The 16,519-nt window shown below is 44.2% G+C and overlaps 1 protein-coding gene across 6 annotated transcripts in view; it reads right to left on the reverse strand.

The window, feature by feature from the left end:
* The window catches only part of GOLGA4 (golgin A4), a 103,792-nt gene that overhangs the window by 43,201 nt on the left and 44,072 nt on the right, over positions 1–16,519 (reverse strand). For all 6 annotated transcript variants that reach the window (XM_074988165.1, XM_074988161.1, XM_074988160.1 and 3 more), the window contains 3 exons: positions 16,229–16,416; positions 6,771–6,854; positions 5,849–5,996 (listed from right to left, as the gene is read on the reverse strand). In XM_074988165.1, the coding sequence (XP_074844266.1) occupies positions 5,849–5,996; positions 6,771–6,854; positions 16,229–16,416 (420 nt within the window). The remainder of the gene's footprint in view (positions 1–5,848; positions 5,997–6,770; positions 6,855–16,228; positions 16,417–16,519) is intronic.

Below are 16,519 nucleotides of genomic sequence, written 5' to 3' on the forward strand. Positions count from 1 at the left end.
TTTTGCAGCACTCTGTGAACCTCAGCTCCAAGCTGTAAATCTCAGAAATTCCTAATCCCAAACAGATTCAAAAAAAGCCTACAGTTCAGCTGTGAGCCTGGCTAAATGCTTACTAAACAGCTACTGTTTTTGAAACAAATTATTATTTTCAAAAGCTTCAGTATTATAGTGTATCTTCCCTCTTAAAACTACTTTTTCTTCGAACAGGGAAGTTGTCTCCCATTCTCTTTGCTTTACCCACCCTTAATCTACTGTGGTTCAGAGTGATAATTATAACACCTCTCTCCTGTGAGGATACAAACTATACATATTGTTAAGTAGTTGACAGTAGTTAGGTGGTTACAATTCTTACACCCTTATGGTTATAAATGTTTTAGGTATTAAAAACCCTCCAGCTGTTTTACTCGCCCATGAGTTTGAAAGGTGAAAGGCACTTAATTTATAACCTCTGAATTACATCTAAAAAGAGTTTTTAAGTATAAGCAATATTTCTCAGCCTATTCCTGCATTCAGGACACTTATTTAAAATAATTATGTTCACTGAAATTATGAGCTTTTAGAGTTAATTTCTTCAGGAAGCTTTTTCCTAGGTCACCACAATGGAAACTAGAAAGTGATTTTTTTTTCCTGACAATAGCAAAACATAGATTCCGACTTTAAAAAAAAAAATCACGCTTTAATAATCCGAAGAACTGAAGCTCTTCTATACATGTTTAAAGAACTGGCATTTTTTAAATATATATTTTAATATCTATCACAGCAATATGAAACAGGATGGAAATCAGTGCTGCTAAAAAGAGGTACACAGAGCTATACTACAAACAACTCTTTTAGTACACGACCCCACAAGACCATCCATACATGCATCTCCTAGGGTTAGCAGCAGTCTGTTTCCTCTACTACACATTCCCAGGTACAAATACATCAAGTATTGCTACAGCCTGCACTGATGTATTGTGGGTGGGGGGCAGAGTGATATTCCTCACCTTTCTCCTGAAAACCTATGTACTGTATAGCTGGCTGTAGTTTGTCCAAAAGTGCTTTACACAGAGTATCCACACTGCCAGTATCACAAATTATTTCTTTAAAAGCATAACTGCCTTTACCAGAAGCAGATTCGGACACAGAAACTGCAGGGAAAAGTTTCAAATGTTTCAACTTTTTATTCATAAGAGCGTCTCACACTTTCAACTCTTGGGCTGAGTAACACACGCTGCCATTTCACATAAACAATTTGCTCATTATTGGGGGTGAGGGAGGAGTGCATTTGCCACAGCCCGCAGATCCAAAGAAAAGATTTAAAGTTCACACTAGGAATGACCACTAACTGTAGTAGTTCAGCAACATGCAGTAGGCCAGCTCCATCACCACAAGCACAAGCACAAAGTTGAGGGCAAAGCTAGATAAGCTGGTGGACAACAGGTCAAGAGGACATGAGAGCACAAAGAAGCAATACTTCACAGGAAGACCTTCTGTCCTCTAAAAGTGAAATTATATGCATCTCAGGCAATTTTGGTGTTTAAGCAAGAACATAATATTTTTATTTAAGGTAGTTAATTTGAGTGCAAAATGACACTCGTGATAATTTCAGACCAGCAAGAGGTTAAACTAGCATTCTTCCAGTTAAACAAAACCAACTAATTTTGTACCTATCAAGACTTCTTGGCTTTTATTGAGGCTATGAAGCTGTAGTATAAGCCTTGTGAGTGCACTGAACAGGTCTAGGCTAAATCCAGAAAGAAAAGTTATTTTTGTCCTTAACTCCACTGCTAAAACAGATACGATAAAATACGAGCATTCTGAACAATGTTAAAGTTAATCCTCTCTAACCTATCCTGGCAAAACAAAAATCCAAGTACTATAGCAAAAAATACTATAGAGTAGCCTTGCAAGATCCCATTTCTCTGCTCACTCTGGTCAGACAGGAATTTTTTCTGTCCAGTATGAATAAAGCCATCATCAACACTGCAGAATCTAAGCTTTCATTTTTACTTAAAACAAAAAAAGTGGTTTTAATGGAAAAATTGGGTACTTTATTATTTTTACCACCATGGCCACTACGCTGACACACTAGCAAGTTTGTGGCAGTTTTTAAAATGCTGCTCTACAACATTAAGCATATTGGTGAAAATATATTCTTTAATTTTATTTCCTGCCACTTTGTATTAGGAAGAGTTCCTGACAACCAATATCTCAAGAGTATGGAGGGGGACAACTGTAATTAGACTACCACCAAACGATAAAAATTAAAGACTACAGCACTGAGTAGGACTATGAAACAGACAGGGGAAATATAAAATTTCATCTGTTTCAACCAACTCACAAAATGCAACAGCAGAGAAGAGAGAAATCAAATGAGCAATATGACATTTAAGACAGATACATGTGTGCTGGTTTTGTGCATTTAACCTGATAAGAAATGCATATATTATAATTGCTATTAAGTATACTTTTGCTCTCTGTAAACCATGATGTGTATATTAAAGGATAATCATTTAAACTGACAACATGAACAACAGTATGACCTAGACAAAGATGACAAAATAAATCACTATGTAATCTGCCCATGAAAGGCAGAAATAATTACATTATTCCACTTGGCTTGAAAATATACTACCACCTTTAACATTAAACAACTATGGTGTTCAAAATGTTGAATAGTGAGGACGAGGACTTAATGAAAACTATTAAACAATATTTATGAGACTGAGGTTTTTAAATGCAAGTTTACAAACACCCTAATTACTTTGACAAAATGTAACTTGACAGCGAAACACTGCAAGGATTTAGAAGGTTAGTTACAATTCAGTTAGGTAAAGGAATGAAGTTAGACACTGCCTGAGAAGCACAGAATTTACTTTGTAGAGCCTCGTTCACCCATTGTGTGATGTAAGAAAAAAAAGAGTCCTTACCCCAGTCCTGTTCATACAAGGCTTGGGAAAGGCACCATGATTCACTTATTGGCATGTGTGGATGCACAAAAATAAGATGCTTTGTGAGATTTCAATATAATGCACCCTGACTATAAGAAGTTGAACTGTAATTGTCATTAAATCAGGATATTTACACACTTGTCATTTTAGATAATATTTATTTACAAAATAAGCTTATATCATGTTGCTACATAAACCATTCATAATAGTTTAAGTCATTTGTATCAAAATGAAATATTGGTGCTACAGGAATGAAATGAATGAAAATAAGGTGCTACAGGACAGCTTGTTATTTGTGAAGCTACAGACTAACATGGCTACTCCTTTGAGTAATATTGCATTCATTATAGCACAAAGCTGTGGCCTAAGAGACACATAAGCAAAGTCACCTAGTTTAAAATGATGGTTTCACGATATAGAAAAATCTACAAAGGAAAGAAAGTGAAAAGACTTATGATTCCAGGCAAGTTAAAAATATAGCCTGACAAAACGTAAAGTGCTGTATTTAAACAGATGAAAACATCACTATGAATGATACAGGATCTATTTGTGTGTAATGAAAGTAAGCTTGCATATATCTTAGGTATAACTTACTTAAAATAAAACAAAATGTTCTTTACATAAATATTCACTTTCACATTCCTTTTGGTTAAGAAACAATAATATGTGAAGAGAAGCAAGTCTAGGAATACAGACATTCACCAAAACTGGTTAAAAGGTGAAAAGAGTAGGATATGGACCTTCAAGGGCTCAGCTAAACAAAATGTAAAGGCAAGTTAAATGCACGTAACAATAATATTGCAGGAAGTCCTATAGCATCTCAAATTTATTAGGGCATAAGCTTTTGTGGGCAAGACTCTGAAGAAGTGAGTCTTACTCGGGAAAGCTCATTACCTAATAAATTTGTTAGTCTTTAAGGTGCTCCGGGACTGCTTGTTATTTGTGAAGCTACAAAGTAACATGGCTACCCCTTTGAGAAATATTGCAGTCATTACAGCACAAGGCTGTGGCCTAACAGCCATATCAATTGCTCTATTACAAGTAGTAGGAAAGTAATATTACAACTGACACTTGTAGAAATTCAATGCTGAGTCAAGCACATTTTAAATGATGTGTGATACTTTCATTTTAAACTGAAGCTATATCCTTGACATGACTGATTTTAGTCTCTATTCTAAATAACTTTATAGACTGCACAAAGCAAAGCAGACACAGCAAGGAAAACAGAATAAAGGGGGGAAAGCATAGCGGCTGTGTCTAGATTACGGTGGCTTGTCAACAGAAGTTTCTGTTGGAAGATATCTTCCGACAAAACTTCTGTCGACAGATTGCAGCCAAACTGCCAAGTGGATCACAAAAACAATCTGCTCTGTCGACAGAGGGCAGCTGGCCTGCCTGGCCGCTCTCTTGACAGAACGGTCAACCAGAAGCCCCCTGGAACATGCAGAACAGCTTTCTGTCGACAGAGACATTATGCCTCGTAGGGAGCAGGATAAGACTGTTGACAAAAGTTCTGTGTTCTGTCCATTTACTGTCAACAGAATGACTTGGGAATCTGGATGCTCCCCGGGTTTTGTTGACAAAACCTTTTAGGGTAGATATAGCCAGATATACCTCTCTGAGGTGCTATTAACAGAAATTTGCTGTGCTCTTAAATTCGATTTAATTTTCCATCAACAAAAGCTAGGATACAGGATGACACAGCAGATAATCCAAAAGACAAAATCATTCTTATTTTAATAGCATGTTCAACAGCATGTAGAACAGTTGACCCTCAGACGCCCAGCAAGGTCACAATACTGGATGTCTATGCTTGGATGCTGACAGGACTGATACATAAAAGTGACTTGTGGGTGTGGTATTGGCATGTTTTGTTCAGTTTTGGTTTTTGTGTTTGTTGGGTGGAAAGGAGTGGTTGGCTTCTGTTTTGTTTTATTTTTTGGTAAACAATAGATTTGGTGTAGAAAACTCACTTTACCACAACACGCTCCTCAACATAACATACACTGTAAGTCAAATTGTGTGCATCACCACAACAGTTAATTTTGCAAAGTGACAAGGGAACACATTTATAATGTGTCTTTTATGCAAATTAAACTATTCATTTTTATCAGCCATGTTACACGCAACTTTCAGGTACGGTTTCTCAAAAATGATTATGAAGGAAATAGAATGCAAATAAAATTAAGCCTTCTGTAAGCTGTGTTGTACACAATTTCATTTTGTTTTCCAAGGCATATAGTTTGGCCTGTTAAATCAGTCCTAAATTAGTACACGCATTTAGTATGTTACCCATTTTATTTCTAATGCAAACTGATCTGTATATTTATAAAACTAAACAGTTTAAAGCTTGGGACAAATAAATCATGCTTTGTGTTTATGTTTGGCTAGTAATCAATTAGTGGATATTTTTGATACTAATATCTGAGGTGCAATCATAGGTTTTCCGCTAAAATCTAAAAATCTAACTTGTTTCATTCTCTTTCTCCCTCCACTCCCATATGTACATTCTCTCCTATGATTGAAGTTACACTTCTGACAAAAACGCATTAACATTATTCCCGCCAATTTTCTCTGTGGAAAACTATACAAACCCACCAAAATACAGCAATCTTTTCTCGATAGGTATGATTGTCTTTCAGCAATACTTCATCACTGGATTTGTGAATGTGGATGTCAAAGGAGAATAATATAAAATGTTCTTAATCTCTAGTTACCTCAGGAGGTAGAGACCAAATTGAACTTACATCTGCTACATAACAGTGGTATTAGTGGGAAGGGGCAGAGGAACACTGGCGGGACAGGGAATTGTTTTAATACCAAGATGAAGTGACTGATGAGCGAGTGCAGACAGACCATGCTGAAGCTTTTTTCCCATTCAAACATAAAAGCCAAACACCTCCACAATTTCTTACCAGCTTTTTCAGATTTTTCTTTCAGTTCTCGTAATTCCTCGCCTTGGGTAGTTATCTGCTTGATGCGAGCACGCAGCTGAGCTATTTCCTCTTCTTTCATTTCCATTGTTTCATGCATTTGTCGTTTTGTCTCTGCTATTACCATGCCCTAAGCAAGAAAAACTTAAAGTGAGATTAATACATGTTATGTGCCAAGACAACTGCACATTAGGACACAATCCATAAGGGTCACCACAAACCTCACCACTTTTCGTTCTTAGACATCATATTCTCTAACCAACATATAGCAGAATATGGGTAAGTGCACGTGTATATATTTTTACATAAAAATAAAAACCCAAAACACTCCACTGAATACTTTTTTCCTCTAGGGAGAGGATGATAAAACAAAAAACAGGACAGATAGTAAGTCACAATGTTTAACTACTGGAAGGCCCTCAGGTACTAAAATGATGAATGTGTTATAAGAAGCTACATAAAATAGGAAGAGTTTTACTGGCATCTGTGTCAAATATGATGGGCATTTTTACTTCACTGCTCACTTTTAACCATATATGTATATTTCCAAATTACATTTTAGATATTATTTGTCTTATAACTATTACTTAGTGAGAAACTCACCTAGATTACTAATCAGTAGTCTTTTAAAAAGATGCCTCAATCAGCATTAAATATTCCTGCCACATCAAATCTGAACTACTAGTCAAAAATACCAAAGCGATTACAAAAATACTGCCTTCTCACACCATTTTAACTTTTAACAAGCAAACAACACTATGAATCTGGAATATAAAATAAAACCAAACTACCGCTAAGAGCAGTTGTAAAAGAACGAAAACTAGTGGTCAGTTTGAGCTTGCACAAATTTTATCACAAAATGATCATGTGCTAGTTATGCTGACAGTTAAACTTCCTTATTTACCTTATCTTGTTCTAGTTGCTCAATCAAATCCTTTGCATCACGCAACTGAGTAATCAGTTTAGTTTTCTCAGCCATGTGAAGTTCCTGAAAAAACACAAGAAACAGAAAAAAGCTAAAGCATTCCCATCAATAAGAAAAAGGTTCCTCTTCTGACAGCCTTTAAGCCTGGTGAATATAAGCAAAAGTCCATAACGTGAGACAGATGAGGAACTACATCTTGAGCTGTGTTTCAAAGCAACCCAGAATACAACTCGCAAGTCAGGGCAAGGTACCTGACCATCCTTGTTGTAGTTTAAGCATCCTGAAAAATGGTGGTCTAAATTATGGCTCACTTCCAAAGCTACCCTGTGGACAGCAGTGTTGCCCCAAGTATCTGTGGAGCTACATAATGTGAACCTACCCTAAATATGGCAACCCCATCATCCCCAGCTGAAGGCTCACCAGTGGGTCTGAGGAAGACCACATTACAGCTGCTTTTCCTGTGCATAAAAAGCCAGTTTATATTGCTCTGGCCCTTTTACTTGGTATAAGACAGGGTGAGGGTAATAATTTGGAACTAAACAAAATAGGTAAATTAGTATACATATATTCTGTGCTTCTTAAAAAATTCCATGTTTATCTCCATGAAAAAAAACTGAATGAAGGAACTTTACATCTCTCCCTTTCTTCTTTATACATGATTTTACGTGAGACACTCCATTCATTATACTAAACCTCACAATATTTCTTAATACATCACTGTGTTCTTACTGTTCATGAACTACTACAAAATTTGTTTTAGATCTTATGTTCTTTCAGATATGTATGAGTAGAGTTTTATTTTTTCATTTTTGTGCAGTATTCTATTCTAACTACTGTAGACGACTAGCTTTTCCAGTGACCCCTGTAAACACAGTTCAAGCACAGGGAAATGTTAAGATAAAAATATTACACATGATTAAACTTCTGACTTCCAAGGAGAATTTCTGAGACTGGGCGATATAACATAGGGATGACAAAACACTAAAATGAAACTTAACTTTTTTTTTTTTAAAGGTAAAGTTAACAGTCTAAACGTCAACTGAAAACACTATAGAACTTTGTAGTTTTAAGATACCAAATGTTTGAAGATCAGAAAATTTGAAGTGAAGGCTCTGCAAAACAAGTGATCTCTGAATCTATGTTCTTGTCACCAACCCAACTATAGGGAATACGGGTCTGAGTACTAGGTATTTACTTTTTACATCTGACCATAAGTCTATGTCTACCCTTCTTTCAAAAGAGTGCATCCACACACAAAAAAGCAGATCAAAAGAGTGATCTGCTCTTTTGAAAAAGAGCGTCAATACATCCCCTGCTCTTTCAAAAGAATGGGCCAGGAAAGAGAAGTTACTCACCGTAGTAATGGTGGTTCTTCGAGATGTGTCCCCGTGGGTGCTCCACAATAGGTGTCGGGCTCACCCGGCGCCGCAGATTGGAAATCTTCCAGCAGTTTCTCCTGGATCGCGCATGCGCCAGCGCGCGCTGCTCCCTTGCGCGTCCCCGGCCACGTGCGCGATCCGGTCCCCGCCAGCTCCTTGACCAACCGCCTCGGATACTACTGAAATACACTAGACAGAGATCTGAAGCGGAGAGGATGGGCGGGTGGTGGAGCACCCACAGGGACACATCTCGAAGAACCACCGTTACTATGGTGAGTAACTTCTCTTTCTTCACCGAGTGTCCCCGTGGGTGCTCCACAATAGATGACTACACCCAGCAGTAACCCAAGAAAGGAGGTGGGTAATCGGTTTATGTGCAGCTTGCCCCCAAGAGGACTGCTGTCGAGAGGTGGATATCCTCTTGGAATACCTGATGTAGGGCATAATGCTTGGTGAAGGTGTCATAGGATGACCAGGTCGCCGCTCTACAGATGTCCTTCAACGTGATGCCCTTAAAGAAGGCTGTTGATGCCGCCACCGCCCTGGTGGAGTGAGCCCTGGGTGGGGCCAGCAAAGGAGTCTTTCGAAGCTCGTAGCACATTTTTATACAGGACACAATGTGCTTTGAGATTCTCTGTGAAGAGAGACTTTCTCCTTTTGACCTGGGAGCGAGAGAGACTAGACACCTGTCCATTTGCCAGAAAGACTTAGTTCTGTCTATGTAGAAGGCCAACGCCCTCCTCACATCCAGGAGATGCAGGCGTGCCTCCTTGCTGGAGCTGAGAGTCTTCGGGTAAAACGAGGGTAAAACTATTGGTTCGTTAAGATGGAACTCCGAAGAAACTTTTTGAACAAAGGCTGGGTGCAGCCATAAGGTTACCGCCTCCTTTGAGAGCACTGTGCAGGGTGGCGTTGCCATAACTGCTGCAAGCTCACTCACCCTGCGAGCTGACGTAATTGCAAGGAGGAAGGTTGTTTTTATCGTAAGGAGACGTAGGGGAACCGTGGCTAATGGTTCAAAAGGTGGACCCATGAGCGTGCTGAGCACCAAGTCCAGGTTCCACGATGGTGGAAGCGGTTTCCGAGAGGGGTACAGGTTTACCAACCCCTTCAAGAACCTGATAATGATAGGATGGGCAAATACCGTGGGCCCCTCCTCTGTATGCCGAAAAGCTGATATAGCGGCAAGGTGGTCTTTTAGTGAGGATAAGGAAAGTCCGCCCCTCTTGAGGTCCAATAAGCATTCAAGTATTATTGGTATAGGAACGTCAAGGGGAGCTAACTGCTTGGCGGAACACCAGGCTGTGAATCGAGTCCATTTCTGCTTATAAGTCTTCCTGGTGGAGGTCCTTCGGCTACTTTCCAGGACTTGTTGTACTCCCTCCGTGCATGTACTTTCTAAGGAGCTGAGCCATGGATTAGCCATGCTTGTAGGCGCAGACTCTGAGGGTTCGGGTGCACTATGGACCCCTGGGCCTATGAGAGTAGGTCCGGCGCCACCGGTAGAGGGAGCGGTGGGCGGTCCGACATGCGCAGAAGCAAGGGAAACCATTGCTGCCGATCCCACGTTGGGACTACTAGTATCATGCGAGCTCTCTCCCTTCTGGCTTTCTGCAAGACCTTGTGGATAAGTGCTGCGGGGGAAAACGCGTAAAGTAGGGGGCCCTTCCATGGAATCATGAATGCGTCCCCCAGGGACCCCCGCCCCACTCCTGCCCTGGAGCAGTACTGGGGACACTTCTTGTTGTGCTGTGTGGTGAACAGATCGATCTGGGGAAACCCCCATGTATGAAAGATCGGTCGTAGCAGATCAGAGCGGATCTGCCATTCGTGCGTGAGTGCGAAGCGCCTGCTCAGCTGATCTGCTTTCACGTTGTGAGCGCCCGGCAAGTATGAGGCTTTCAACATAATGTCGTTGGTGATGCACCAGTTCCATAGTCGGAGTGCTTCCGCACATAGGGCACGGGATCTGGCTCCTCCCTGTCGACTTACGTAAAGGATAGTGGAGGTATTGTCTGTATTGATCCTGACTACTTTGCCATATATGTGTTCTCAGAAATGCTTGCAGGCATTGAACACTGCTCTGAGCTCCAGTATGTTTATGTGCAGTGACTGTTCCGCAGGGGACCATAGCCCTTGCATCACCTTGTCACCGATGTGCGCTCCCCATCCTATGTGGGAGGCGTCGGTAGTAAGAAAAATAGAAATTTGTGGTTGGTGAAAGGGCACCCCGGCTAGCAAGTTCTTGGGGTTTACCCACCACGCCAGGGATCTGCACACCTCTGTCATGGGTGACACCACCCTGTGAACAGTGTGGGATGCCGGGTTGTAGATGCTCGCCAGCCAATGCTGCAGGCTTCGCATGTGCAATCTGGCATTCTGTACCACAAATGTTGCTGCCGCCATATGGCCCAGCAGCTGTAAGCACGTTAAGACCAGCACTGTGGGGCTGTATGTAATGACTTGCACGAGCGAACTGATGGCGCGAAAGCGGGCGTCGGGTAGGTACACCCTTGCTGTGATAGAGTTTATGAGTGCCCCTATGAACTCTATGTCCTGTGTGGGGTTGGTCTTTGGCTTCGCGAGGTAGATGACTAGGCCCAGCGAAGAAAACGTGTCCGCTGTGATGCGTATCATGCGTAGGACCTCTGCCTTCGAGGCCCCTTTCAATACGCAGTCGTCCAGGTATGGAAATATGAATACCCCCTGTCTGTGCAGGTAGGCTGACACCACTGCCAGGGTTTTGGTAAAGACTCTGGGAGCCGAGGAGAAGCCGAATGGAAGAACCCTGTACTGGAAGTGTTCCTTGCCGACCATGAAGCAGAGGAAGCGTCTGTGTGCCGGGTGGATCGTTATATGAAAGTAAGCATCTTGTAAGTTGAGGGCTGCAAACCAATCTCCATCGTCCAGTGCCGTGAGTATGGAGGTGACTGTAATCAGCCGAAAACGTTGCTTGCACAAGTAGCGGTTGAGGCCCCGAAGATCTAAGATGGGCCTCCAGCCTCCTGTTTTCCTCTCTGTGAGGAAGTAGCGTGAATAAAATCCCTTCCCCTGGAATTGTTCCGGCACTCTTTCCACCGCCCCTATGAACAGAAGGTGGTCCACCTCCTGTTTGAGCCTCGCCTCGTGGGTAGCGTCCCAGAGGTGGGGCCTGGAGGGAGGCTTCGTTGGTGGGAGCGACTGGAAAGGGATCGCGTAACCCGTGGCTATGATCTCCAGCACCCATTTGTCTGTCGTGATCTTTTGCCATTGGGATTGAAACTGTCTGAGGCGATGATGGAACATGAGATGAGAGTGGCATTGCGCGATGGGAGTGATAGTGCAGCCCTCCACATGCCCGTCAAACTTGTTGCCTTTGGGCCTGTCCCAAGGGTGTACGGCTTTTTTGGGAACGTCGCCTGGGAGTTCTGTACTGTTGCTGCTGTTGATGTCGCCCTTGGTCGTAGCTCCGTTGATACTTCGCACGCTGTGATTGGTACGGGTAGCGTCTTTGCTGAGGGTAATATTTTTTCTTCCTATATGGAGGGGTATAAATACCCAGGGTTCTAAGTGTAGCTCTTGAGTCCTTACTGGAGTGAAGGACCGAGTCGGTTGAGTCTGCAAACAACGTTTGCGTGTCAAAGGGAAGATCCACGATCTTTGCCTGTAGATCCCTCGGGATGCCCGATGTCTGGAGCCAGGATTCTCTACGCATGACCACTGCTGTAGCTGTTGAGCGTGCCACCGTATCTGCCACATCCAGGGCGATCTGGACTCCCGTCCTCGAAGCTGCGTAGCCCTCTTGCACAACTGCCTTCAACACCGGCTTCTTATCTTCCGGAAGTGAATCCATGAGAGAAGTAAGCCTGGAGTAATTATCAAAGTTATGGTTCGCTAGGTGTGCCGCATAATTTGCCACTCTCAATAGCAGGGTGGAAGAGGAATATACCTTCCTGCTGAACAGCTCCAACTTCTTGGCATCTTTGTCCGATCCCCCCGATTTGTACTGAGAAGTCTTTGACCTCTGCTGGGACGATTCGACCACCAATGAGTTCGGGTGTGGGTGACTGAAGAGGAACTCCATGCCCTTTGCCAGGACGAAGTAGTTCTTATCTGCTCTCTTGTCCACAGGCGGAACGGAGGCCGGAGTCTGCCATATGGTAGTGGCTGACTCCATAATGGCTTCGTCCAGCGGGATAGCAATTTTGGAGGAAGCCGCGGGTCTCAAATTTTTCAGGAGTTTGTGATGTTTCTCCTGCACTTCTGCCGTCTGAATGCCTTGCGTGAAAGCCACCCTTTTAAACAGTTCCTGAAACTGTTTAAGGTCATCCGGTGGAGTGACATCCCCGGGGGCCATGGCCTCATCTGGGGAGGACGTGGAAGAACCACTAGGGTAAACTTCCCTCGAACTCTCAGGTTCCTGCGGCCGATGGTACACCTGCTCGCTGGAGGATTGCGAAGGAAAGTCTCGGGGTTCTAAAATTAACTCCCCTTGAGATAACTGAGTTTCCATCCCCGAACAGGAGTGCCCACGGGGGTGTTGGACGGCCGGGGGGGACCTGCCCCTGGGCGTAGGCCTGGGGTGTCTGTGTCCAACATGATAAGAACGACCATGGCAGCACGGGCACGGGTTCGGGGACAGAGACCTGGACCACTCTCGGGGTGTGTACCACTGATGCCTGGGAGAGCGAGACCTCCGCAATGACACAGATAGTGGTGACACTGGTTTGTGATAGTACTCCAGTGGATCCAGGCCCAGAAAGGGTGAAGGTGGCCCAACCCATGGTGACATTGGTTGGAGGAACGGAGAAGGAGGTTCTGGATAGGCCGGTGGAGACCCAGGCCTTCTGGGCGGCGTGTGTAGCACAGGGGGAGGGCTTGTTGCTAGCAGCAGCGCAGCCCTGTCCGGAGAAGGGCTGCGGTGCCGGGCTTTTGCTTTCGCCTTTCCCCTCCCCTGCAGGGCTGGCACTACCCACTCCTGTGCCGGGGATCTCGGCCCCGCTGTCGGCACCGCACTCGGACCGCTCGGCTGCGGTGCCACGTGGATAACGTGCTCCGGTGTCTGCAGGCTTCGTGCCTGTTGGCCCTGCACCGCTGGTACCACGGGGGTCGGTGCCGCCTGTGGCGGTGCCGCTGGTTCCAGCGCTTGCCTTGCCAACGCTCTAGGCGTCGCGCATGCCGGCTGTTTCGTAATCGGAGGCTCAGCCTCTGCCACGTGCACTGCCGCGGTGCCGCTTGCCTGAGTATGCGGCTGGCGGCTGTGTGCTCCGCCTGTCCCGCTCGCTGAAACCGCCGGCAGGGATCAAGCTGGGGAGAGCTTCCTCCGTTTTTGCACCGAGGGGGTGAGAGAAGCTGCCTTCCTCTTGTGGAATCCAGAGGGCCCTTCTGATTGCCTCTCCGGCACGTCTGGCTGGAGGGCCTTATCAAACAAGAGCATTTTAAGACGCATTTCTCTGTTTTTCCTGGCCCTGGCTGTGAGCTTAGCACAGTGGGAACACTTCTGGGTAACGTGTGATTCCCCCAGGCATCGGATGCATTCACTATGCCCATCGGAGGCTGGCATAGCTTCGCGGCATGACTCACACTTTTTAAAGCCTCAAGAAGCCATCGCGGTGAGTCTGTACTGTTAATAGGGTACTTAGCACCTAGTCCGTGCCTGTTTCCCCGAATCGCGGACACCCGCCTGCAGGCAGCAGGCAGCCTACTGGCCTTCAAGTCCACTCCTCTTCTCCACTCCTCCCTCTCTCTATTATTATTATTATTATTTTTTTTAAATACTCTCTCTCTCTCTCTCTCTCTCTCTCTCTCTCTCTCTCTCTCTCTCTCTCTCTCTCTCTCTCTCTCTCTTTTTTTTTTTTTTTTTTTGAAAAGAAACAACAATCTACACCTAAAAACACTGTCTAATCTGACTCTGGCCGTAGCCTGAGCTGATTCCATCTGCAGCCGATGGCGGTTGAGAAGGAACTGGCAGGGACTGGATCGCGCACGTGGCCGGGGACGCGCAAGGGAGCGGCGCGCGCCGGCGCATGCACGATCCAGGAGAAACTGCTGGAAGATTTCCAATCTGCGGCGCTAGGAGAGCCCGACACCTATTGTGGAGCACCCACGGGGACACTCGATGAAGAATCAAAAAATCAGGCCCCATGAGGACAGTTCTGCAGAGTGTACACACCATGGGTGTCCAACCTTTTGGCTTGCCTGGGCCGCATTGAGTGAAGATAGTCTTGGGCCGCGTACAAAATATATAATACAGTTAATGTATATAAATCACATAATAATGTTAAAAGTTTACGATCTTGTGGGGCCGCGTTACTAGCTGTCCAGGGCTGCATGTGGCCCGCAGGCCGCAGGTTGGACACGCCTGGTATACACGTTTTCTTTTGAAAGGGGGCACGCTTCCTGAAACAGAAAACGAAGAGTGATTTTGAAAGCAGTGATGAATTCTTCCGATTTACTTTCAAAAGAACACTTTTTGTGCACAGGTGCTCAGCGGGATCTTTTGAAAGAGACCCCTTCTATCAAAAAATCTTTCAAAAGAACTTGATAATGCAGACGCAGCCTAAGTGAAAACAAAATACATTTGACTAACTTGTCACAGTACACTTTGGTGATATCAATATGCAGGTGGTTTGAGAAGGGTGGATGGAATAAATTTAGAGAATGAGTGCCTGTGACAAAAGGTTGCATGGAAATCTCCCCACAGCCCAGCAGTCCACGTCTTCAGACAGACTGAGGAATGTTCAGAAAAAGGGACCAATTCAGTCCCTGCCAACCTGAGCACATAGATTTACAGTGGAGGCCTCTACACTGCCACCAGCCCCACAAAAGGAAGAAGGTAACTACCCGGGTTACACTCACCTCCCGGTCAGAGGTACACATGTGAAAATGTTGGTAATTCTGAGCAGAAACTCAGAACAGAACTTCTGAATCCCAATAGCTACTTCTTCCAAAGTGTGGAACTGATGACAGTCAGCAAAAACTACTCCCTGCTTAAACGTTGGTTCAGAGAGGCTGCACAACCAACTGTAAATCTTATGGGATCCCTCCTCCCCTGCCCCAGTGTCTGCAATGACCTCCCAACTTCCTCTGGGTCCTATTATTCACCCAACACAGACCCACGAAATAGCTATAAGGAAACTCCTTGTCCCCAAGTATCTTCCTGCTGAGACAATTATCCCCCAGACCCTCTAGAGCCTCTTGCCTCTTTATGCACATCTAAAGATGGAAGCAGATGGTGAGTGAAAGCATGGTTGGCAGAGCAACACACACAGAGAGGCTATGTCTACACTAGAGGGATCTGTTAACAGAAGTTTCTGTTGGAAGATATCTTACAACAAAACTTCTGTCAACACGTCATGTCACAGCCAGATTGACAAGTGGATTGACAGGGAGCGGCTGGACTGTCTGGTCACTCTCAACAGAACAGCCAACTGGAAGCACAGCAGACGGGGTTGCCCAGTGTCCTGGAAGCCCTGTCTGTCACCAGGGGACCCTCTGGAACGTCCAGACTCGCTTTCTGTCAACAGAGATGTTCTGTATCATGGGGGAAAGGCAGAACACGGTCGACACAAGTGCCATGTTCTGTTGATTTACTGGTGACAGAATGCCTTGGGAATGTGGACGCTCTGTGGGTTTTGTTGACAAAACTCTCCATTGTAGACATAGCCGTATATGGGAGATGAGCCTTCCACAGGGCAGTGGCAGAAATCAAGGGGATGATGCCAGACGCAACTCTTGGAGGGAACAGAAGGCTGGGCTACAGGCATGAGATCCTTTCAATACTAGCAGCAGACTGATTTACATTAAAGAAGACCTCTAAGTCTTATTTATTTTGTAAAATGTTTGGCATCAGACAAAAAAATGTTATGGAAAGATCACAGGCACATACCGCAATGGTAGTGTTGCAAGCAATATTGTCCAGTTATATCTTTATTTCCTGAGGCAACTGGGCACAATTGCCACATGGTGTTTGTTTAAAGACACATGCCATCAGAACAGTTGCATGAACTAATTAAATTATACCAGAATTCTTGCACTACATTTGCTGATACCTAGCAAGAGTTAGGGACTTCACCATACCTTCATTTTTTCTAATTCCTGAAGTCGTTCTTCCAGTTGTTCCTGCAGGGCTTCCTTTTCATTTGTTAGTTGTGTGGAGCGTTCCTTGTGTGACTGAATCACCTCTTTGCATCGCTGAAGCAAGTTCTCTTGACGTTTCACTCTCTTAATGAGCGTGTCTAGTGTTTTTGCAGAATTTCCATTATCCTCTATGAAAAGCATAGTACCATTACTACTAATGCTATTTTTTCAAATTATGCATCTTTTATCATATGCTCATGTCAAGACTCTTTGTAATAATACTAACATGAC

The sequence above is a fragment of the Carettochelys insculpta genome, chromosome 2 (assembly GCF_033958435.1).
Source record: "Carettochelys insculpta isolate YL-2023 chromosome 2, ASM3395843v1, whole genome shotgun sequence".
NCBI classification, from domain to species: domain Eukaryota; kingdom Metazoa; phylum Chordata; order Testudines; family Carettochelyidae; genus Carettochelys; species Carettochelys insculpta.